The sequence below is a fragment of the Pseudopipra pipra genome, chromosome Z (genome assembly GCF_036250125.1).
Source record: "Pseudopipra pipra isolate bDixPip1 chromosome Z, bDixPip1.hap1, whole genome shotgun sequence".
NCBI classification, from domain to species: Eukaryota; Metazoa; Chordata; class Aves; order Passeriformes; family Pipridae; genus Pseudopipra; species Pseudopipra pipra.
The window spans coordinates 13187322-13212696 of record NC_087581.1 but is presented as its reverse complement, the minus strand read 5'-3'; the positions used below and the strand labels follow the sequence as shown (position 1 = coordinate 13212696).

At 41.0% G+C, this 25375-nt stretch overlaps 1 protein-coding gene across 1 annotated transcript in view; it reads left to right on the top strand.

Moving 5' to 3' along the window:
* Positions 1-12396: 12396 nt before the first annotated feature.
* HCN1 (hyperpolarization activated cyclic nucleotide gated potassium channel 1) overlaps positions 12397-25375 on the top strand; it is a 199997-nt gene continuing 187018 nt past the window's right edge. Inside the window, exon 1 of the mRNA XM_064642837.1 lies at positions 12397-12965. Within this exon, the coding sequence (XP_064498907.1) occupies positions 12592-12965 (374 nt within the window). The 5' untranslated portion in view covers positions 12397-12591. The remainder of the gene's footprint in view (positions 12966-25375) is intronic.

Genomic DNA, 25375 nt, shown 5'->3' with positions numbered 1-25375 from the left:
CTCACACAGATGACCAAAAAAACTTAGAGATGTACAATGATCTCCACTGTTCTGTCTGTCAAACAAACATCTCATGTGTATGGATAGGTATAAAGATGAATGGTTGTCTGGCAATTCCATCCCTAAGTGTTTGTGTTTATCTAACTTCTATACAAAGTAGTCTTTAGCAGTAATTTTTACTGGAACCAAAAGTCACATGAGAGAATACAGTTATTTTAAAAAAATAATTCTTAAATAAAAGAATATATATATATGAATGAAAAAAGGCTATAGGAAATAAATATTGAAAATGCCTTTGTTAACTGAAGCTTTAAGTTACCTTACTTTACTGTTGAGGATACCTGTTATGTATATACTTTCCAAAAAGTTAAAACTTTTATGCATTTTTTTCCACATACTTTTGTTTTAAAATAACAAAGTCTTCCTATCTTTTTCTGATCTCACTTAGAAGGAATGTTTGCAGTGCCTTAATCTTTTACAGTTGCCATTGCTAGTTCAGCAACACTTTGGTTATAAGAAAATTGATAATTACTGCCAGCATTAAACTTGGGTAAAATTGATAATTACTGCCAGCATTAAACTGAGATGGCTTGGGTGTTAGTGGTTAAGGGCCTCCTTATGCTTTGTGCTCCTAATGCTTCCACTGTGACAGCCCTGGGATGTGAGTGACTTACATCATTCAGTTAATAAAGGTTGGGTTTTCTAGTCAGTCTTACTTCTTCAGAGGACATGAACTTGCTACAGACACACAAGGTCCCTTATAATTCTATGGAGTCTTGCATATAAGGCTTCCATAGGCACGGAACTCACCTCTGGTAGTCCATTTACAGAGCAGCACAAAGGCTATCCATGCCCCCTCTCAACTACATCTATTAGTCATACCGCTGTCTCACCAGCTGCTGTAGTCCTGCTTCCCATCAGCAATCCAACCATCCAATTTTAGGGTGTGTATATAAGGTCATATCTATTTTCTCTCAGTAGTGTCCTAGGGAAAGAAAAGCCATCTTTTATTTTCCATTGTTGTTACCAATGATTTGTTATTTATGTTTCTCTTTAATAAAAGGACACTAAGCCTGTAATAGGTATGTTTCCATTATGGCAGTTACCATTTCCTTATGTATTGATATCATAACTTGAAAGAAGGAAAAAAATCTTCTTAGAGGTGGAACTTTATAATCACTAATTCTCCAAGCTGGAGAAATCAAAGAGTATGGGAACCTGCTCTGAAACCTAAACAGCCAGTGTTTTGTCTGCTGTAGCAGTTCTTGCCTCCAAGTATTTATGGCAATTCAAGATGTTACGTTTGTTCAGCTGTGCATTTTGTAATGTTTGCTTCTGCCAGCTGTGAAAGCTTAGTCCCCTCCTATGCAGGAGAGATGCCTTTAGCTGCAAGAAAGCTGCCCATGTGAACTGGGGAACAGAAAGTCTGATAGCAAAAACTGGGATGATCCTTCCAGAGTAGTGTGTTCAATGTCACCATTTAGACTGCATTTCAGAGGCAGTGCAATCAACAGTGAATAGTCATGTGTGTTCTTATCATTGCACATGCCAGTAACTGAAATTCGCCTACTGCCAGCACAGCCAGTTACGAGTAATACAAAGTATCCCTGAAATTATTGCATATATAGGTATCTTGAAGACAGTACAGCTGGTACAATCTCTGGTCTTCTCTGGACTTCTTTTTATTTGCTAGTAAAACTGAAGATTTAAATCAACTCTGAAAAGATTTATACCTTGACACTGCTTTTCCCAAGGTACTCATTAAAATACAAATACTTCTCCACCTTTAGAATTTTAAAAATCTATTCTGGAAAGTTGTAAATAGCAGTGTAGGTTTAAAGAATTGTTTTGAAATTCTTCAATTTTGTTTTTTCTTCCCCATTGCTGGCTTAATACTTGAAAAATTCCTTGATTTTCAATAACTTGAAGATCTGCCTACAACTTAGAAACAACTGGGGCAGGCCTTCTTTTTTTGAAAGCAGCTAGAAACCCTCAGCTTTCAAGATTTTAGGTTATATCTTCAAGAATTCCAAGTTATATCTTCAAGATTCCAAGAAACTTTTCAAAAGCAGTATATTCAACTTAATGAATATTACACTGAAGACAGTTATTAGTCCTGCAAAACATTGCGCTGTGTAAGGAACTGAATAGAAGACACAACTTAGGTATATTGCTTATCACTAGTATCTATATCCATTAAAATATAATGGTGAACTGATAGATCATAAGTACTTAAACTAAGTCAAGCAATTTAGCTTGCAGGATTAAAACTGACAACTCTAAATGTTAACTAATGAATTAAGTCAATAAGATGGCACTTTCCAGCTATCTCTAAAAGCACCCTAACAATTTGGATAATGTGAGCAAAGTTAGGAGGAATAGGAGAAAAAGATAGTTAAGTTCTAAAAAAACAGGATCATGGAAAGATGCTAATTTAAAAGGCAGTCTTGTATGTCATAAAATCATAGCATGTTTTGGGTTGAACAGGACCTTAAAGATCATCCAGTTCCAACATCCCTTCTGTGGGCAGGGGCACCTTGCACCAGACCAGGTTTCTCACAGCTCCATCCAGCCTGGCCTTCAACATTTCCCAGGGATGAGATATGCACAACTTCTCTGGGCAACCTGTTTCAGTGCCTCACCACCCTCACAGTAAAGAATTTCTTCCTAATATCTAACTTAAACCTACTCTCTTTCAGTTTGAAGTCATTGCCCCTTGTACTGTCAGTACACAATCTTGTAAAAAGTCTCTCTCCATCTTTCTTGTAGGGTCCCTTCAGGTACTGGAAGGCATCAGTAAGGTCATTCTGGTTTACGCTGCTATTCACACATTGCTGAAATATACAAATTTTAAAAAGCACTTATTTATTTGGTTCTGGAACTTCTGGAAGGAAGAGATTTTTAAATCACAAGAACTTGGCTTTGTGGATTGATTATGCAATTATGTAGGAACACTACACAACAGGAGGAAAAAGCTATTGTTAATGTCAAGTGGCACTCCAGAGATTTTTAGAGAAAATGTATCTTTTTCTCATATTACAGAGAAGGGATGCAAGAATACTGAATATATCTGCTGCCTGGTATAGTATTTAGTACTCTTAATAGTAACATGTGACCTTTCCCACTGGTGTACACTAATTTTAGAAGTCTTCACGGGATTAGGCTTTGTATTAAACACGTATCATGTTCGATATCAAAATTATTCAGAAGTGTCTACATCTTTGTAGTGTCAAACCATAGTTCTTCAAACAATAGAGTAATAACGTAAATATGCTTCACAAATACTAGGTAATATTAATATAAAATCTATTGGAAAATATTTCTTTCCCGTAAGTATGTATGACTGAATATTCATGGAAAGTAACATAAGTAGGGTAGGGTCAAATCAAAATTATTTTATTGCAAGCTTCAAGTGACCATACATGGAGAAGAGCACATATTACAAACCTGGATTAATCCTTAATTAAGCTGGCAGAGACTGTCATATAAATGTTAATATAAACATTATTTTCCTTCCTTGCTAATCCTGCTTTAGCATTTGACTTGATGGTGAACTTTTGTTGAGAAAGAATCTAAAACAAATCTCATAGGGCATGGAAATGGAACTTTAGAAACTTCAACTTGATAGACATTACGTTTGTTCTGGAGTCAGGTGCGTCTTACGGGGTTGTCTCATAGAAGTCTTGTTACTTCTCTGTGCCCCAGTTTCTCCGCTGAACAAATACATATGCTTCAATACACAGGCTGTTATTTTTTTCGTTTCAGCTGTTGAGCTGTTGTGGGTATGTTCAGATTATATCAAAATGAGAAAATAAGAGAAGCAGGACTGCATTTACTACAGGTATAAAAATTTACTATGGCAGAAGAGAAGGAAATTAATTTTGAGGTATACATTAGCATTACAGTTAGAGATTCATATAAAGTACTGGAATTAATGATGTTATAGTACTCTGATGAAGTCCAGTAAGTAAACAAAATAAGTTAATACAGACAAATAAATCAGCCTACTAAATTTTTGGTAGTGATTGATTAATCTAGGACATAAACTATTCACACACATCATGCTCCATTATTTCTCTTTAAGTGAACAAAAATTGTCTCATTTAAACTAATATGTTTGGCCTCAGGAGAGGTTGATTTCCTGAAATTTCCTCAACTGGCGGAAAACAGTGTTAGTTTTTTTGACCTGGAGAAGAATTCTTTCTCTCACAGAAAAACTACAGATTATGAAAATGCTTTCTCATCCTAGCAGTCTCAGGATTACTACTGAAAATTGCAAGATGCTTAGTTTGTGGCCACTTGAGCCACAAAAATACTTAGGACAAATAGCAGTCAAATATGCACAAATTTCTTCTATATAGAAATAAAATTATAAAAATCTAATATTTGATAAAAATAATTAAAATATCAATTTTACCAAGAGATATGTACCTGTGTGGTTTATACATTTGCTGTGTTTGAGAAGCATGGGGAGAATTATATGTGTTACATGTAATGAAAGTTCTCTTAAATTGTACAGCATTTTGACGTAATAAACCAATGCCAGATCTATACAATGCCATGTGGTGGTTTGAACTGCCCAGCCCCTGGGGCTGGAAATGGTTAATTTCAAAGTGGTTCTTCTGATACAGAGCCAATCAGAAGTTGTAATTCGCCTTTTCGAAATTAGCATATTACACAAACCAGAAGGGAAGCTGTTGGCACAGCTGGAAAATCAGGCAGCCATGTAAGTGCAAAGAGGAGTCCCCCAACCGAATCTGGGGGAGCCCCTGGGCCCCCGCTGCCCTGGCCCAGCCAGGGCTGTGGGAGTTTTTTGCCGTTTCCCCCCCCACACTCCCAGCGGGGGTGGGGGCACAGCCCCAAGCAGCCAGCCGGGGCTGGAGCTAGGTCCCCGGCAGGCAGGCAAGAGAGCAAGAGCAAGTTTCTCTCACTGGAGCAAGAGAGAAACTCCCCAGGAGCTTTCCAGTTGGCCTCTCAGCCTTCCCCCACCGCGGGGGCAGAGCAGTGAGGAGCTGGCTGTCCCTGCAGCAGCCACAGAGTGGCCCGGGATGGGCTAGAGAGGCAGCCGTGAGAGGTGCGGTGAAGGTGGCCCGGGGCCATCCCTGCAAGGAAGTGGCAACAGCAATGCACAGCACAGAGCAGAGCGGGCCTGGAATATGGCATAGAGCTAAACTGAGCAGGTTTTACTGGGAAGAGACTCTAATAAAATTTCGGAGTGTATAAAAGACTGAGCAAAACCTAGAAATATCCTGCGACCTGGGGGGGAAGAATGGATCCAGTGTAGAGGAGTCTTTGAACCTTACCCCTCAGGAGGAATTGCATGGGACAAGAAAAAATCTCAAAAAGCTTTAATTCCTTGGTGTCATGGTTTGAGAGCCCCAAAATCCAATTCCCTAGTCCAAACCCCTTCCCACATCTCAGCCCCGTGTGAGATGGGTTTTCCAGACACCACACAAGACTCAAAATGGGGGAAAGGGATTATATATTACAATGACTGTACAAAATAAATACTACAATATATTAAATACAATCTTAACTATCTCTACCATGACATAAAAGTATTTACAATGGATCAAATCTCTTCTCCCCTCCAAATAAAAGTCCAGGAGGGAAGAAGGAAAAGATCCTTTCCACTCTCAGAGCAGCAGTGTCTTCAGGGCAGCAGCCTATCTCACTTCACACAGCAGTTGTAGCTGGATCTCTGCCAGTACACACGAGGGGGGGTATCCAAGCCCCTTGGCCCATCGTCTCCAAGCGAGGGTCTTCTCTTTCGTGGGCTGCATTCACCCGGACAAAGGTCACGTCACCACGGTCATATCAATGAAGTACAAAAGCCTTCATGATGGTCCGTATTTTCAGGGGATTCAAGCCCCCTTTGCAGAGCTCTGTGCTCTGTCTCAAGCAGCGGGGGGGCCAAGGTCACCCCCCTCCGCATTCCTTCTCCGAGCTTTTCAGCTCCTTTCTGCAGTGCTGTAGCATTCCAAGACTAAAAGTCCATCATCCTTCTCTCTCTAGGAGGTCTCAGAGGGGTTTGGGGTCTTCTGGTTCAGTTCTTACCCCAAACCTCTGTCTCTGTCTGTACAGCTTACTTCTGCTCTCTCTGCTGCTGGCTCTCTTTCTCTTTCTCTCTCTCCTTCCAGGAGTTCTCTTTGTGTTGCTGCATGCCTGTCGTTGCTGCTTGGTCTTATCTCTTCTGGCTCTCTGCCACTTTCTCCGTCCACTGCTGTTCTGCCGCTGCTTTTCAGTATTTCTTGCTGCAGCTCACAGTGGAGAAACATCCCTCAGTTCAGCAACAGACACATAGTCCAGCTTAACACTGTTCCAAGTTCCTGTAGCCCCCCAGCCAGGGCTGGGGGGGCTCAGAGCCCCCAGGGGGCTCCTGTCCCTTTTCCTTGTGGCTCTATAACATGGTCACCTCTTCAACAACAACTACTACTACCTTCTCTTCCGTTCTGCTTGTGATATGTTTATATTTTGCAGAAGCACTCATTGGCTCAAACTCCAAGGGTCACCATCCCCTGGGGATTTAGCATTTTATAACTTCAGAAGGAAAACTGTTTCCCCCCACTACACTTGGCTGTGGCGAAGACCTGGTGAGACAAGAGTTTCCTGGAAGCCCAGGAGGAGCTGCTCAATGGAGGTCGAGCAGTTGGTGGGCATGCAGCCCAACCCCCAAAACCCCGATTGAGAGAGAGAGAGACTTTAACTATCGCCCTGAAAACTCTCCTGAACTGATGTGGGAGGGTCCAAGGCTGGTAGAAATTGTGTTAATGCTGTGTATTTATTTATTCTTTAGTTTAAGTGTCTTTATTTATAGCTTTCATACTTACATATATATACATATATATACATATTATATGTATATATATGTATATATGTATTAAAATATTTATTATGTTAGTAATTTTAATGTAATTCCCTTCCCCCATACTGAGTTGTGTCTGTCTGAAAACTTCTCTCACTCTTGAAAAAATTTGTGGGGAATCTGGAAATCAATTTCAAGTCTCAAACCACTACATGCCACAAATGAAATAGAATATTTCCAGATTCTTCTATTGTAGAAAGAATCATAGAATCATAGAATGAACCAGGTTGGAAAAGACCTCTGAGATTATCAAGTCCAACCCTTGATTCAACACCACTGTAGTTACTAGACCATGGCACTGAGTGCCACATCCAGTCTCATCTTAAAAACCTACAGGGATGGTGAATCCGCCACCTCCCTGGGAAGCCCATTCCAATGCCTGATTACTCTCTCTGTAAAAAATTTCTTCCTAATATCTAACCTGAACCTCCCCTGGCAGAGTTTAAGACTGTGCCCTCTTGTCTTACTCCTGGTTGCCTGGGAGAAGAGACCAACCCCCACCTGGTGACAACCTCCTTTCAGGGGTTGAGAGTAGAGAGTGATGAGGTCTTCCTTGAGCCTCCTGTTCTCCAGGCTAAACAACCCCAGCTCCCTCAGCCTCTCCTCATAGGACTTGTGCTCGAGTCCCTTCACCAGCCTTGTTGCTCTTCTCTGGACCTGCTCCAGCACCTAAATATCCTTCCTGAACTGAGGGACCCAGAGCTGGACACAGTACTCCAGGTGTGGCCTCACCAGTGCTGAGTACAGGGGAAGAATCACTTCCCTGCTCCTGCTGGCCACACTGTTCCTGATCCAGGCCAGGATGTCATTGGCCTTCTTGGCCACCTGGGCACACTGCTGGCTCATGTCAATCCAAACTCCCAGGTCCCTTTCTGTCTGGCTGCTCTCCAGCCACTCTGTGCCCAGCCTGTAGCACTGCATGGAGTTGTTGTGGCCAAAGTGTAGGACCTGGCACCTGGCCTTGTTGAAGCTCATCCTGTTGGAATCGGCCCAACTCTCCAGCTTGTCCAGGTCCCTCTGCAGAGCTCTCCTGCCTTCCAGCTGATCAACACTCCCCCCCCAATTTGGTGTCATCTGTAATTTTGCTAATGGTATACTTGATCCCCTCATCCAGATCATCAATAAAGATATTAAATAGAACTGGGCCCAACACTGATCCCTGGGGGACACCACTGGTGACCGGCTGCCAACTGGATGCAGCACCGTTCACCACCACTCTCTGGGCCCGGCCCTCCAGCCAGTTCCTAACCCAGCACAGAGTGCCCCTGTCCAAGCCGTGGGCTGCAGCTTTTCCAGGAGAATGCAATGGGAGACGATGTCAAAGGCTTTGCTGAAGTCCTGATAGACTACATCTGCCGCCTTCCTGCCATCCACCAGGTGGGTCACCTGATCATAAAAGGAGATCAGGTTGGTCAGATGGGACCTGCCCTTCTATCGGTGGAGGGGCATGGAACAGATTGCTCACAGGCCAATTTGGTTGGCAAAATGTCGGTTTATTACAAGAAGAACACTCATTATATACTGCTGCTACACCTGGACACGTGATTCTTCTTCACACAGCATTGGATACATAAGAGAAATATACTTTGTTTTCCACTGCTAATTGGACCACAACAAGTGTCCATATGAGCAGAGGGCATATGTTCACCCTTTTGAAATTCCACCTTAACCTTGGCAGGGAGCCTTCTTTGTCCTAACTTCAAAGGCTGAAGCCCTATTAGCTACACAGTTCTTTTACTGTCTGCACCCAGCCATGCCAAGGCAAGGCCTACAGAAATGCAAGGGGAATTGTTCACACACGATCTCTATTCTCCCAACGCCCTTCCTAAATCTGTGCTGGCTGGGTCTGATCCTTTGTCCATCCTGTACGTGCTGTGTGATCTCACTTAGGATGATCTGCTCCATAACCTTGCCAGGCACTGAGGTCAGGCTGACGGGCCTGTAGTTTCCCGAGTCCTGCTTCTGGCCCTTTTGTGGATTGGTGTGACATTCACCAACTTCCAATCATCTGGGACCTCCCCAGTGAGCCAGGACTTTTGGAAAATGATGGAGAGCAGCTTGGTGAGCTTTTCTGCCAGTTCCCTCATTACCCTTGAGTGGATCCCGTCTGGTCCCGTAGACTTGTGAGGATCCAAGTGGCTCAGTAGGTCGCTAACTGTTTCCTTCTGGATTACAGGGAAGCTATTCGGCTTCCTGTCTCTGTCTATCAGCTCCAGAGGCCAGTTGCCCTGAGGACAACCTGTCTTACTGTTGAAAACTGAGGCAAAGAAGGTGTTAAATACCTCAGCCTTTTCCTCATCTTTGGTGACTATGTTCCCCCCCATGTCCAATGAAGAATGGAAGTTTTCCTTGTCCCTCCTTTTGCTATTGATATACCTGTAGAAGCACTTCTTGTTATCCTAAAGAGAAGTGGCAAGATTGAGTTCAAATTGTGCCTTTGTCTCTCTACTTTTCTTTCTATATAACCAAATTACATTCCTAAACTCTTCACGAGTAGCCAGTCCTTTTTTCCGTAGTCGGTAAGCTCTCTTTTTTCCCCTAATCTCCTTCAAAATCTCCCTTTTCAGTCAGGTCAGTTGTCTTCCCTGCTGGGTCGCCTTTCATCACACTAGGACAGCCTGCTCCTGTGTGTTCAAGACTTGCTTCTTGAAGCATGTCCATCCCTCCTGGACCCCTTCGTTTTCAAGGGCTGTTTTCCAAGGTACCCTCTGAACCAGTCTGCTGAGTAGGCCAAAATCTGCCCTCTGGAAGTCCAGGGTAGAAGTTTTATTGATGGCCCTCTTTGCATCCCTGAGTATTGAAAACTCTATTATTTCATGGTTACTGTGCCCTAGATGGCCTCCAACCACCACATCTCCCACCAGCCCCTCTCTGTTTGTGAACAGCAGGTCTAGAAGGGCCCCATTCCTGGTAGGCTCATTTACCAGCTGGAGCAGGAAAAAAGAGGGGAAGCCAGGCAGGGTTGGTCATTCTGGTAGGTCTACAGTTCATGCAGGATAAACTCTGACAAATGACACATTAAATACAAGTGAAAACAAGTTTTGTAAAAGAAGAAATAAGATGTTCTTGCTGTGCACAATTTTCTTCATTATGAATGAAGGACCATCACCATTAATTCAATCTTCACTTCTCCAATTAAAGCAATGTACATCAGAATCTGCTTATTGCAGCCGTAAATGTCTCCATTTCAGTGTTCTGCTTTACTCCATTACAGCTCTATTTTTTCCCCGTACAGGACTAGTTGTTGCTCTCCTGATCATTCAGGTCAAGGACTGCATGCAAAAGTCCTCTGAAACAAGATGTGAAGAGGTGGGAAAAAACTCTAAGGTTTCAATGTTTATATGATGTGGAAAGTGTCAGTTCCACTGTTGCTGATGCAGTAAACTGTGTGGAAAAGCACTCTGTGCATTAGCCTTTTCATCCCTTGCCTTTACAGGCTTCTGTCAAATATCATGTGAGTTAATTCTTTCAGAAAGCTGCAAAACAGTAACAATTTCTTACTTTTTAATTATCATTTGGTGACAGATATTGGATGAGGGAAGGAGGCGGACATCATCTGGGGATAAAACACTAAGAGGTTTTTGTCTGTCAGCAGCTGTGCATGAGCCATTAGCAGCTGCGCACACACTCTTCACTGTTTTAGGATAAAATCCTACAGAAAAGTATCACTCCAGATGGGGAAGGTTTATGTATGTCAGTCCTCAACCAATCACGCTGTAAGCATATTCCTTCCTATGCTGGTCTCTGCTCAGCCTCCAGTAATCCATCCTGGTGCATCTATACTAGCTATCTTCTTCCACTCTTGCATGATGTTAACATCTTCCACTCTAAAGACATTAACATCATCAGAACCTTGTGTGTTTGAGTGCACTAGGCGTAAACATTCTGTTAGAGCTGGAATTGCCAAGGAAAGTCCTCAGATCCCATTTCGAAATACAGCTCCCCAATGCACCTGATCTGCACTGTGGTGTGCAGATTTGCACATCTGTTTCTCTCTTAGGTTTAAGCACCTGTTGTGTAAAGGACAAAGTATGTAAAATGATGTGAAAAACACCATTGAAAATACCAGAGTCAAGATTGTGAGACTTTACAAATTCTTTTCTACTATACTTTCAATGTGCAAAATGAAAAGTGTGTTGATAATGTGTGAAAAACAAACCTATGTCAAACCTATTTCAAATGAAAGCACAGGACCTACATGTCTATGCTCTAATATATCTTTATGCTTTTGCAGGTACACACAGTACTATAGCTCCTGTGATAACAAGATATTTATTCTCCATCATTCTGTAACCCAAACAAACACACATATTTAGGGGTAAATATCAGCATCTTGCATTTTTCAGAGCAAAGATCAAGGCCCTCCTCCTCACTCATGGTTTGTAAACAGCTGCTTACCACTGGCAGAAATGTTCTCTCAGCTCCTACCTCACCCCACACTCCCCGAATACAATCCCCAATTGTTAGGACAACATGTGTAGCCATACCAAAGACAATGCACATTCTATTTTCTTAGAGTGTATGTAGAGTATTGGGAGCTACAACTACCTTCTGTTTCCTTTCTGACCAACAGCTTTCCTCTGCCTCCTAGAGGCTTCTAAACTGTAATTTACGTACTTAAATGTCAGATGGAACGAACTGGAAGTGGATTCCAGTTTCCTGTTGACACAAAAAGTAAGTCCAAACCACCTCTTGGCATACGTGAAACGGTTGTCTTCGCAGTCAGGTACACCTGCCATTTCACGCATTTCAGGAAGACAGGCAGGTGCCTGTGGCAGCACAGCCCTCCCGGTGGGAATTGCATCCCTGTGTGCTCCAGCCGTGCTTGCAGCATCTCACATGTTGCGTGTCCCTGTGCTCATGCGCTCGGCCCCGTGTTTTCAGTCAGCATTAAGACTCAGGGACAAGGAAAAGCCGCTTGGCAGGAGTGTCTAACTGGAGTGATGTGTTTTGTTTATGAAAACGAATGCCACTCAATACCTGGCCTTCCCTCCTCACTTACATCCCAGAGATGCTCCCTTGCGTTGGGCACACACTGCACTGTTAGCAAACGAACCGAAAAAGCCTCTGTGACCTCCAGCGCTGCCACTCGACCCCGGGGCCAGGCAGACCCCTACCTTTTGCCCTCTCCCTATCTGCCTGCTCCCTGAGGAGTAACGGAGGTTTCCCAAGGGACAGGAGAGCCCGTGGAACGTCCCCACCGCATCACTCTCAGCCTGCTGGGGCTGTGCAGGCTCCCATCCCACGCCTCGCCCCTTGCTTCGCCCAAGGTGAAGCATCCACCCACGCGCTCCTGCCTTTCCGTGCAAGGCGCAGTCAGGGCCGGCAGAGGTTCCCCCCTCCTCCTCTCCCCTCCCCACTGGCTGCCGGCTCCTCCCCTGCCCTCCCTCCCTCCCTCCCCGCCGCGGGCGCCGCGGCCCCTCAAGGACTCGGGGGCTCTCAATGTCAGGCGGGCGGGCGGCGCGGCCGCCGGCAGGGGGCGGGCACGGGGCGGCGGTGCCCGCCCTGCGCGGAGCGCGGCTCGGGCCGGCGGCGCTGCTGCTGCCGGGCGGCGCGGAGCTCAGCCCAGCCCAGCCCAGCCCGCCCCAGCCCAGCCCAGCCCAGTCCAGTCCAGCCCAACCCACTCCAGCCCAGGGCGGCCGAGCCCAGCCGCGCCGCTGAAGGGCACCGGCGGCGACGAGGCTTCCTCGCGCTCTCCCGCGGCTGGGGCGCGCCCCCCCCGCAGCATGGAGGCTGGGAAGCGCAGCTCCTCCGCCGGCAGCCGGGACGATGGCAGCGCTAACTCCTTCCCAGCCAAGCCGGCGGCTCCGGCGGAGAAAGCCCAGAGCAGCCCCGGCAGCGGCGGCGTGAAGGAGCATGGCAACTCGGTGTGCTTCAAAGTGGACGGCGGCGGGGGCGAGGAGCCTGTGGTGGGCTTCGAGGATGCCGAGGGACCCCGGCGGCAGTACGGCTTCATGCAGCGGCAGTTCACCTCCATGCTGCAGCCGGGGGTCAACAAATTCTCCCTCCGCATGTTCGGGAGCCAGAAGGCGGTCGAGAAGGAGCAGGAAAGGGTTAAAACTGCGGGGTTCTGGATCATCCACCCCTACAGCGACTTCAGGTGAGCGCGGGGCTCACGGCGGGCGGGAGCGGGGTGGCTCCGCCGCCTCGCACCTCGTCCGGCGCGAACTTCGGCGGGCGCCGGACTGGGCGGTGGGGCAGGGGCTGCGACCCGTGCTGGGACGGCCGCGGTCTCGGCCCGGCCCGGCGCTCTCCAGAGTGCTGCACCCGGGACGGCCCCGCAGGCCCCGCGCCCGCCGGGGCGCCGCCCGCAGCCCCTGAGGAAGGATGGAGAGCTTCATGGCCCTCTGTCCTGCCCTGCCGGGACCGCGGTCCGTCGGGCACGGCTCTGCCCTAGAGTGTCAGAGCTCGCCAGGGGGTTACACAGCTGCATCAGCATCAATAAAATCCCTGGGTGTCTGCACGCGGCTGCCCTTCCCTGAGCACCGGGCATAAACACTTGTTCCAGGGGTTGCATGAGGGAAGCGCATCTTAATCAGAGTTAAATCAATCAGAGTAAAATAAGTTCATCCAGGTGATGTGTGGGAAACTATGTTTTCGTAGGGAGGCAGGTAAATGTGATGCCAAATTAGCATTGCTTTTATAGTAAGCTGAATGAATGCAGGATGGGAACAGTCATACAGAAAGCAGGGCAGATAATTTCCCAAAAAGTTATATTCCCTTTAGAATTACATTTTTAAGTGTAGGATTGTTTAATTGCATTCTCCATGCCAGCTGGCTGTATGCCTTTGTAAATGTAACATTCTCTATGATATTTGCTGAGGAACTATTGGTGTCATTAAGCGAATTTAATCAACAGCTTGCATTGAACAACCTACGTCTATACGATAAGTGAATTGCACTGGAGACTATGTTTAATAAAGGAAAATCCAGAATGTTCAATAGTTACACGGATCTTCTAAGAAACACTGGGCTAAATAGAACATGCTTCCAGTGGAAACAGAAGGAAATACTTTCAAAGTTCAAGTTTCTGTGGGACTATTTGGAGTGAGGTGTTATGCAGTGAGCCGTGTTAGCACCTTGCAGTTGAGCAGTACAACTGCAGGAGTGAAGGAGTGTGGCAGCACTGTTATGACTTGGAATTATGCTTCAAATCCCTGCTTGTCTTCCTGGTTCCCAGAAGGCAATAAACTGCACTTGTTCTTTTCCTGAAGTACCTTTTCCCCCCTTTCATGCCAGCTCAGCTGCACTAGCAGGTGCATTTAAGGGGGGAGAGAGCCACTCACCCACCCACGTCCTTTCTACCAGCCAGAGAGGGACATAGCAGGTCACATCTGCTGCTGTGGTAGAATGCATAGGGGATTAGGAGGGTCTGATAGCCTCTTACTTACCCGTGTGTGTGCATGAGTAACTTTATTCACATGAGAATTCCGTTAAGATGAATGAGTTTATTCTTGTGAGTAAATTCCCTTGTTTTGTTGTAAGCTCTGTTTCTGAGCGAGTTGCACACCCAGACAACGTTTTGTGCAATAGGAACTTATTTGTCATATTTTGCAGCATGTAACTTTTTAAGCTATTGTGTGAAATAAGTGTTTTGTTACAGAAATATCTTCTAATTCTGTCCTAATTCTTCCAGTGGGAAGATTTAGAGATTGTAGCATATGTTTGCCTATTTTTTTCGATAGGAGTAAACAATTCTGCATCCGTTTCAGGACTGTTGTCTGAATAGTCTTGAATCAACTGTATTTTCTGGTGATTTTATGATGTTTTTATTTGTTTTTTAGAATGGAACTATTTGGTTTTTAAATAAAGTTCATAGTCTTTCATTCGTGTTTGGATGGTGTGGCCTGCTCCAGACCCAGTTTTTTAGCTAGTAGGACTATCTTGGTGAGGAATATGAGATGTTTTTGTTTCTTTTCTCCTAAAATACTTGCTACTGTATAATGATACAATTCTTTTTGGGCGGCAGTGTGAAATGTGTGAGGAGTTGCCCTATATAGTATATTCACCTTCTTATTTGGGAATTATGACAATGCTAGTAAGTGCCTCCTAGCAGTATCTCTGTACCAGAATAAATGTGTATGTACGATGGAGTGGTCTTAATTTATGTTTTGCATGTTACTTTGTAACAATTTAATGCTAGTGTGTAGACCAGCCTTAAAACATCAAAAGAAGCAGGGGTATTCCAGCGTCACTGTGTTGATGTTGATACCATCAGGGGAAAGAACTAGATTTTCTACCCAAATAACAAAGAAAAGGTAGAAAGCTGAATATTTTATGGTATCCAAGTGAGAAGATGTAGACTGCGTTTGTAAATGCAGCTATTATTAGGGTGTTTGTGGCACATATGAGAACAGACATCCCAGTAAACTTAAAGTATAGACACACTTAGGAGAATATTGGGTTAACATGTAAAATGTGAGAAAATTCTGGTACAGGCTCCTGCGCACTTGTTTTGGATTTTTTTTCCTCCTAGTTCTGGATGCTTGTGTGCATTTCCTTGAAGAGTTTGATGCATTTGGCTATATCTGTTTACCTAATTCTCTTTTTTTTTAATAAAAATAGTATATTTTCCTACACCAAGCAGTATTTTGTTGTGACGTTTGGAGAAGTGGGCAGGATTCCTGCACCATCTTCTCCTTTTTTTTGGTATGAACAAAGTGTGGAAGCTGTGTCTCTAAATTTGGTGCTCTGTGAATTGGTTACCTCCATCCTTGTAGGACTTTGTCTTTAGTTTTATGGCTCTCCATTCTGCCTATGTTTCAGGGAAGAATTGTCTCTTCATCAGGCAGATACACCCTTGGAGTATTAAATTCAATAAGTATTACATAATTTTTCCATAAGGGGACCATTTTGTTCCTGGTCATCTTTTTCTAGGCTTCTGAGGTTAATGTGTAATTTGGAAGCTGTTGTGTAAACCAAGCACCTAATGCACATCAAACCCAGCACAAGGCCTCCGTTTATCTCCTTGCAGCTGTGGTTGCTGTGTCTCTGAACTTGGACAACAAGTCTGTGTAATTGCATGACTCACAAAAATAAATTTATCAGTCAGAGTTTACTGAAGTTCTGAGTGCGTTCTGTAAGATGCTGAGTGCCTCCGTCCATCTGTTCTCATGTGTGGAAGAACGAGCCCGCAGGAGGGATCACCGGTCCAGCCCTGTGGCCTTGCAGCCACCAGGTGAAAGCAGCACAAAGCCAGCAGGAGATGGGAGCAACTGCACACGGTTCTCCTGCTGCCACACATTTCACTTGATTCGTGGCAGGGTTGTGGTGAACATGGGCATTTGGTGACTTTTATGTGTTACGGCCTTTTGGTGTTAATGGAAATGTACGTAGCTGCCTTTTCAAATAATTAATTATTCAGTGTCCTTTGGCATGTCAGGAGTTTCTTTAATGCTCAGAGGGCTTGCTTGCATGTGCCTGGGCTGTTAATCCAGCCCTATATTGTCTCCATCCCTCCCGGCCTGTGGGTACGCGGAGAAACTCCCACTGTCATGGAAATCTTGAGTTTATCACCATCTCGGCAACAGCATCTGTAGACAGCAATCTGTAAAGAAAGCAGAATTACTACCGGAGTGGCATCTTTTGACCAGAAATAGCAATGTACGAGACAGACTGAGTGGAAATAATATGTGTATGCCTAAATGTAGCCTTCACACTCTGATGGTTACGGTATTCAGCTTGATGTTTGATAGCAGCCTTTGTCTGCAATTGGGGACAAAAATTATAATTGGCTTCAAGATGAAGTGAAGTAAGACTGTGTTGTGGTGTTGTCTGTCAGAGTAGTAGTGGAGGCAGTGCTGAAGGTCTTTTTTCAGGTGTACGTGAATACAAAGTATGAACTGATCTGCAACAATTAAGATAAAACTATCGACATTTTATCTTGGGGTAAGTTTACATATGTCCAAGAAACTCAAAGCCTTATTTTAATGACAGCATTAAAAAAAAAAAAAAAGCGGAGTTAATTCCAAAACTTGAACAGAAGATTTCAGAGCACTGTGAATACTAAAGGTATACAATATTTATTTTAGCTTGTATGTCATCCCAGTTTCAAAATCTTTTTGTATACAGATTTGAGGGATCATGTAAATGCTTGAGGTTTATCATATAAATCTTTATAAGTTATAGAAAGCTCTGTTAGTAATACCTTTGAGTAATTTAATGCCAGGTTTCAATAGGTTTTAATCAGGGTGAAAGACACAGTAATGTTTGCATGTGTATGTCTAGCTAGTTACCAAAGACTATTTTTGCATCTGTTGCTATTAAAAAACATTGTTATATTCTGCAGTTTTATGCAACCCATCCATGTTGTCCTCCGTATGTACAGCTTAAATTTTCAAGTAAGTGTATGCCAAACTGTAAGTCGCAATTACCATGTATTAGTGCACCTCATGTGGTTTTGTTTGTTTGGTTGGTTGGTTGGTTCGGTTCTTTAAATTATAGTTTTGGGTTTTTTTTAACATTTGAACTTACATTTACTTTATGAATCAATTTTCTTTTTCATTTTCACCTATCCTTTGGACCTGTCTGACCACCAGTAATCACCCTAACTTGATAGACTGTGCAGCTCACAATCATATTCTAAAGTTTGTGCATTGGTTTAAAACCTATTCTTCTTCGGGCCCAGTCTTCACTCTGCGTGTTATACCTAGCATTTGCATTTTAAGAAGCTTAGGGTAAGCACTTTGTCCTTTTCTTTTGTCACGTCTCTGATGTCTCTTTTGAAGCTAATGAGATTTATCTTTTCGTGAGCTGTTACATGCTTAGGTTTACATAGAGCAGTAGAGTTGGAAGGTAATACTATATGCGATAAAGACAATGTATTATATCATACTTAAATGTAATTGGTAGAGATATATGTATGCAAAATGAAGTATATAAATCATGTTAGTTTATATTAAATAGATCAGATACAAATTAGTGTGGGTTTTAATGCATACATTATGTCACTGGTAGTGTAAGAGTATGAAATGTCTATAATTTTGGATTCCTAAGGTAGTCATTTAATTCTTACTACTCAGGATTTGTCCTGAGATTGTTCTGCAGTATTGAGATTTTTTAATTATTTGCTAATAAACTGATAATCATTGATTTTTAGTTATACTGTATACTGTACATTCCTTGCACAAACAATTAAAAAAATAGCACAGTTTTGGCTAGGGCTCTTTCATGTATTATTTTCAAATACTGTCGTGGTGACTATAATTTCTAGTTCTAGTAAAGAAAAATTTTATACACTTAAACTACTATTACTTGAATGTTCACTCATTGTATGTGTCTCCCTATGGAGAACTATTTAGTACAAAAAGGATTATTAATAGTGCTTGGCTTTTTATTTGCTGCATTCCAACAATTTTTGTACTTTACTTAGATAAATGCCCCAAAACATAAAATGACAAAAATGTAGCATTAATCTAAATAATGCATTTATAATGTCTAAAATTACTTCTGACATTAAGTTATATATTAAGCTTAATTATAGTTACCATGTAAAATGCAACGCCTATAAAGGCAGGCTGAAGAGAAATATGGTAATGGTCCTCAACTACGTAAATGGATGTTACAAAGAGGAAGGAAATTGCATAGAAGTAATGGAGTGAAATTGCAGCAACAAATACCTAAGTTAGATGTTTAGAAAGCAGGACCAAAAACAAGCAACAAAATATTCTATTGAAAATGCTTTGATGTGGAATATAGGCCAGAAATTCATTAGGTTGTTTTTCATCTCCAGTTCCTATTATTTTTCATATTGAATAATAATGTCTTTGGTTATCACCGATTTGTTTGTTATGAAATCTAGTTGACTAGCTACTGGCATTTCCTTTTGCAACAGTTGTAAGCATGTGTGAGAGAAAATGTATATGCAGAGATGTATTTTGTATTCTTTTGTATTCTTTTCCCCTCTGAAATTTTCTTCAAGAGCTGCTAAAGGAAGCCAGTGGAGTCCACCTGAGGTTGATGCAGCAGCCATTTGCCTCTAGGGCATGTGGAGTGGATTACGCCTTTGTTTGTTAAAGGAAAGTGATTCATTTTATTGATAAGACATCCTTCTGTCTCTAGATAATGTAGGATACTAATGCCTAGTTTGAGCTCACTTACGTGTTAAACATTTGCCAATTTTCATTATGTTAATTCTAGTCCTAGAATATCAGTCTATTGACTGCCTCTTCTTTCACACTTTGGTCATGTTACTTACTTGCACATTGAATAAAGTTTAAAGCAGAGAAAGAGCTGAACAAGTGTAAGTCAAATAATTCCTCAGTTCACTTAGTTACTTTTAATTTAACTTGGGGCATTTTGAAGATTACCTATAAATAAGTACACAAGTACATGTCTTTTCTGCAAGATGCTTAATTTTACAAAGTTCACCTTTTCACAGTCTAAATAAAGGCAAATATGTTCATCATGATTTTGAGATATGTTTAAAAAGCAACCACAACAAAATAAAATAAATCCAAAATGTTACAGAATTCACGTGGGAAATCTAAAAGATGATGTTCTGGGGTAGTTATATTAGAATCTTTAACCTGGATCAATATCATGAGACTTCATCTTCAGTTTTCTGATTTTTTTGCTTGATTGCAGTGAGAAAAAAGTGCTTGTTAAATGTGATACACATACACACACACAACACACACACATATAATCAAAAATTAGATCTCATAAGATCATCATCATGCTTGGGCCTATGGGGAAAAAGTACCGATTCCCTTATTCCAATTGATTATTTTAGCACAGCTACATATTTTTGACTGTGTTCTGGGATTTTATTTATTAGCTCAGCAAAATAAGCAATTCTTATAATTGAGTCAGTAGAAGTTTTTCTTTATCTTGGTTTTCGTGGACTTGGATATATGAAGGAAACTGTGAATTGGAATGCTGTGTAAAAGCATGAAAGAGTAAATAAAGGTGAATAAAGGTGTGTGTTTAGGATTTGGTTTGGGGGTTTGGTGACTACACAGATAAATGAAAGATGCATAGCATTTGATAAGTTCCTAAAGCTTTTTTTTTGTTTTGTTTTGTTTTGTTTGTTTGTTTGTTTTGTTTTGTTTTGTTTTGTTTTGTTTTTTTTGTTATGTAGTCAGGTTAAAATTTGAGTGTCTCGGTTTCTGATTGTTCAGCCTGGAGCAGCAGAAATAGAGAGATATAAATTCAGAGGTCACTTAAAATGTATGGGTCTTTAGCTCTGCATTTCTGCCTACCTATCTAAGATTAGTGACATTGTAATATTTAATTAAACTTTGTCATCTTTTTCTGAGAGGTTCAGATTAAAGGTATAAGAAGGCAAAATACTATTTTTAGAGAAAAGGGTAGAGTATGAAAGTTTGTAGAGAAATTTACTTCATTTGATTGCAAAGAAGAGGTATCTGTTCCCACCTCTGCTTTCACTCAACAGCATGCCTGAGAGCTGTTTTCTATGTCAATATACATTTTTTTTTGAGAGAGGAAACTTTTAACCTACTTTGCAATGTTTAATTTTTAACCTGACAGTACAGTTCTCGTTAATTGCTTGAAAGTCGTTTAGCTGTCTATTCCCTGATTCTTTCCCAGAGGCATGATTTAATTTTAAAAATCATAGTGCATTCAGCTCTAATTATTGGAGAGCTCATTCTAGACACATAGTAAGGTATGTTAATGACCAAAAACTGTATCAGCTGGAGTCAATGTCAGTACTACCTCAAGGACACTGTCATTTAGCTTCTATAAAATCTCTGCTAATATCTTTTAATCTGATGATAGTCAGATTCAGGCAAGCTGCATAGTATTTTTCAATAATCTTATTGCTTTGTAGTATAGTGCAGCAGGAATAAGTCTAGAGTAAACTTGTGTTTTAGAAAATGTTCATTTCATTACAAGAGAACTGCATCCTGTTTCCATTCTATCTTAAAAAAAACCAACGCAACAAAACCTTAAAAACTGTTTTTATTTTTCCAGTGGAGTTCCAACAACTAAAGTTGCATCAGATAGCTAAGAATAGGATTTTGATCTTATTTTATTAACTTCTTTGTTGTTTATGTATATATGTTATCTAATGAGGCATTTTATTTAATAAATAATTTGATATATTATTGGAATTTAGTATGCGACTACGATTAAGTTTCTTTCTCTAAAAATGTCATACTTATTACAAATTTTTATTGAGATTTTTTTTTAACTGCAAAATCACAGGTTTCTTTATGCTCACTGTCAAAGCTAGGTTTTTTTTGTTGTTGTTGTTGGTTGGTTGGTTGTTTAAACTGTGTACTTTAAAATAGCCTATATACATAAAACTTGTTATGACTGGAGGGGTTTTTTTAGGTGGTATTACTCTTTTTAATCCAATTCTCAGTCTGAAAGTCAGTGAATCTTACACTTGCACTAAAGTTGCAGTATATAAAGAGCCCCACAGAAATAAAATGTACCCTTACAATATCAAATATTCCAATTCTATAGGTATCACACTCTGGTTGACTGCAGGGTTTTTTTCCTCTCATGTCAGACTAAAGTGTGGAAATATTGATATTTCATTAGCTGGTTCTGTTGTATCTTACAGTAATTTACCAAATCCTCTAAGAAGCACCTCTCTTTATAGCATGGCTGCAGCAATACGCTGTGTGGTTCAGAAATGATCTGACATTATGCCAATATGTTGATTGCAGTGAATTTAGGGTAACATATCATGACATCCTAAAAATAAATGGTTATTCTACATTTTTCTACGTAAAAGTTATGGAAAATATACTGATCTTTTATTAAATACATAGAGTAAGATCTATACAACTCCACCCAGGAGATGGAATAAAAGTATGACTGGAAAACCATGGGGATGCAATCAAGTTTTCACACAGTTAGTGAGAGGTTTTCTGTCAGGCTCTTGTCACTTCTGTCTAGCTGTTTATTCCAGGAGGATTTATCATTTCTGTCTGGTAGAGAAATTATTATGGCACAAGTAGTAAGTACTACTACCCCCTAAAACATCTTATACTGTGTGGCAGTAGATACTTGCAAGTTTCTGTGTTCCCCAAACACATCCTGGGCTACAGGTTCCTTGGGATGGCTGCATATGGGCTTGTTTGCACTTGATTTTTCAGTGAAGATAACAGCCAGGCTTGTCTGTCACTCTGGTTCACCTTGTCTTTGGTGCCAGACAATCCCAGTAGTAACACAAAGATTTTTCTGTTCCAGCTAGGGATTAGTCTGTTAGACACAAATTTGGAATCAAAACATAGGTAGTAAAATAAATCAAGCAAATACCTCAAGCTTCAGTTGGTAGTTGGGTACCTTTCTCATATACCCAGCTTACCGAGCGTACTAAAGAGTTATTTTTCAGAGCTGTGTGTCCAGTGTTCAGGGAAACTGCTATCTATGTGACTGCCTAAGTACTGAATCCTTCTTTTTCTCTCTTTTATTTATAGCATTTCTTATAGTGTAACTTTCAGGTAGTGAAGTTCTGCTATAGTCAACATGCGTTCGAAAGTTAGTGGGAGCATGAGGATGTAGTCCCTGAGAGAGTATTTTTTTGAAAACATTTTCTCTTTTTCCTCATTCTGTTTTTTCTTTGCCCTCCTACATCTCTTTCTGAAGGTATAATGCATTCCTTTAAATAAATGGAAATGATGCATTGATTTTTTTTTTTTTAATTTGTTTTTCTGCCATGTACTTTTCCATTCTTACCCACTCTGTTAGCTAGGAGATACAGAGCTGTTTGTTCAAACTAGCAGGAAAAGTTAGCCTAGGTATTCTTCACAGTGTCTTGGAGTTTGTAAATAAATGCCTTGTAGTAATTTAAAAAAATGACATGAATATTTTCTATTTCCTTTGACTTGGGCAGGTTAGCAGCTTTGTGTTGAGAATTGCAATGTGATGCAATTGAACATACTGTTACTGTACACCTAGTAACAAGGTACTTTGCCAAAATTGTCCCCTCAGCCTGCATATTGCCAGCATGGGAATTCTAGTTGCAGACATCTATCACATTAAAGATATAATTATAAGAAGCACACTTCGGTAGTGCAAAGAGAGTATGGTATCAAGAGTAAGCACTGCCAGATGGTAGGCAATCTATCAGAGCATTTAAAAAGGGTCAAAATCAAAAGTGTCTGAAATCTGATGGCTTATTAAGCATAGATATCGCTTGCGTGGGAAAAGTGAGAGATGAGTAACCTAACCATGAGGTGCCCACATGACCAAAACAGACTTTTAATTGCATGCACTCTGTCAGTAAATATCTGAAATACTTGTTTTTGCTAAGTTAAATGTGGTTTTGAAATTTGGAACAGAATATTAAATGCAGTGATACACTGCTGGGTGTTGAAAAGTTGAGTAGGATTTGTACATGTTCTTATTGTTTATTTATTGAAGTAGTGAATTCATTATGATGGCTGATCTCTCTGAAATGGAAGAAGTCTAAAAACAATTTTAAGGGTTTTGGTGTTGAAAATAATTAAATCCAGGATGTAATATTTTTATTATTTTGTATGCGTATTATTTAGCTAGATGTGAACTACAAATGACAAATTATGACTGAATCCAGTTAAATCTTTGTTTTTACGTTGCTATTTGAAGGTACTAACCATGAGTTTTAAATTCCTTGCTTCACTTTAAACTCTTCTCTATTTTTATTTCCTAAAGTTAGATTTTTCTGTAGTCTGCCTGTATGCTGTGCTCTGTTTTTCACATGCACGCTAATTTTCTTTTGTCAAGAGATGATTCTCATTAAGACAGGTCTGAGGAATACTCCTTCAGTATTATACAACCTGTCAATGTTATTCAGCAATTTCCGCCACCACCCCCCTCATTCTACAGGACTGTACAAGCATTGCTTAATGTGACTGTGGTTGATTCTGTCATTTCTAAGCTGCAGCCAACTTTTACATTCTCCACAGGCTAGACCAAATTTATCTTTCTGTGGAAAGGATGGGAGAGCTGCAGTGAACTTCCACTCCCACACTTGTTCCTCACATCACAACAGAGTTCAGACTTGCTTCAGGGAAAGAGAGCTAGCTTTATAGCCCAGGAGTGTGGGTACCATGAATCTACGTAAAATGGTGGCAGATGTTCCTGCTGGGGCTACTGACTCGTAATTCCATGGAGTGTAACTGAATAGCACATCATCTTAACATTGAATGTGCACACTAATATGATGCCACTGGCAAAATGAGCAAATGGAATATGATGTTTAACTGGGTTTCGTGTTTCTAGTATAAACTTTTCCATTTCTGGAATGGCTTTGAAAATCTCAGGTTTACCCAGTGCTGCGCACAGAGTGTGCAAATCTATAGGATGGTAGATGAAGATCCGAGATGGAAGTCAGAAGCCCATCTATCTTTGGATTTTAGGACCTAGATACTTGTAAGCATCTGGACTCCATGCCTGAACATCTTTCAGAATTCCAGCTATACAGAACCCTAAATGGTAAAATGGATTTTTAAAAAATGTCACCCATGGGTGCTGTGGATTTTCAGAACTAGTATGTCAGAATAATTTGAATATGCTTCAGCTTCCATTTTTGTTGTATTATATATTTTGATTTGCAGTTTACTGATCAGTATATTTTCTAAGATTGTAAGGAAAAGTTCTGTTAATAATTTTTCACCCTCAATTTCTTGCTGCTCTCCACCAATGAATTATTAACAACTCTTTGGCAGTTCTAATTATTACACATCTTTAGTTTAAACATGTTTGATTAGTTCATAACTCACTGTCCTCCAAAAAAAGAAACATAAATATTTGGCTAAATTAGATTTTTTCTTTCTGAGGAATATTGGCTTGTGGCTAAAACCTCTTATAAGATCTCCAAAGTAAAATGTTTTCATTTGCTGAAAGCCAGAAACCTATTTATTATATTTAGTCAACTACATTTTGAGTGAATGTGGATGGAAGATAAAAATGGACATCTGGTGTTTTATTCACCATGAAAAGTGCAGCTCTTTTTTGTTTTGCTGTATCAAAACAACAGTCATCTATCAGTATGGGAGTAAAGAGCTTTCTTGGTATTTTTGCGGTTGTTTATAGGTCAGGTCATGGGTTCTTGACCAAAGTTTCTTTGAGTGCTTATTTTAGAGCCACTTATCAGTGACTACAATTATAGGCAACTTTACTTGCGTGCAAACACTTTCCCCTGTAACCCTTAACCTGTGGTGGGTGGCTGATGTCAAGACCAGCCCATTGTTAAGGAGTATGGAATGTCTTTATTTGAACATTCAAAGACTGGAAAAAGAATTTTTGCCTGAAAAGACTTCAAAGTCATCTGTGAAAAACAAAACACTCTACCAAAATATAAAATGGAGAAGCAGATTATTAAAGAATTCCCTTTTATTTTTTTCTGATAAATATTTATAAGTGAAGCGTATAACAAAGCCTGTGGTTAAGTTTGAATAAATTTTCAGATCTTAATATCTTTATCAATCTTTTGTTTTTCAGGCTGAAAACTGACATGTTATTCTGAAGCTTAAAGTGACTTTCTCTCTTAGAAAAATGAATAAAGACACTGTGGAGGAAAAAACCTTTATCTTGTATATGTATTTTGTA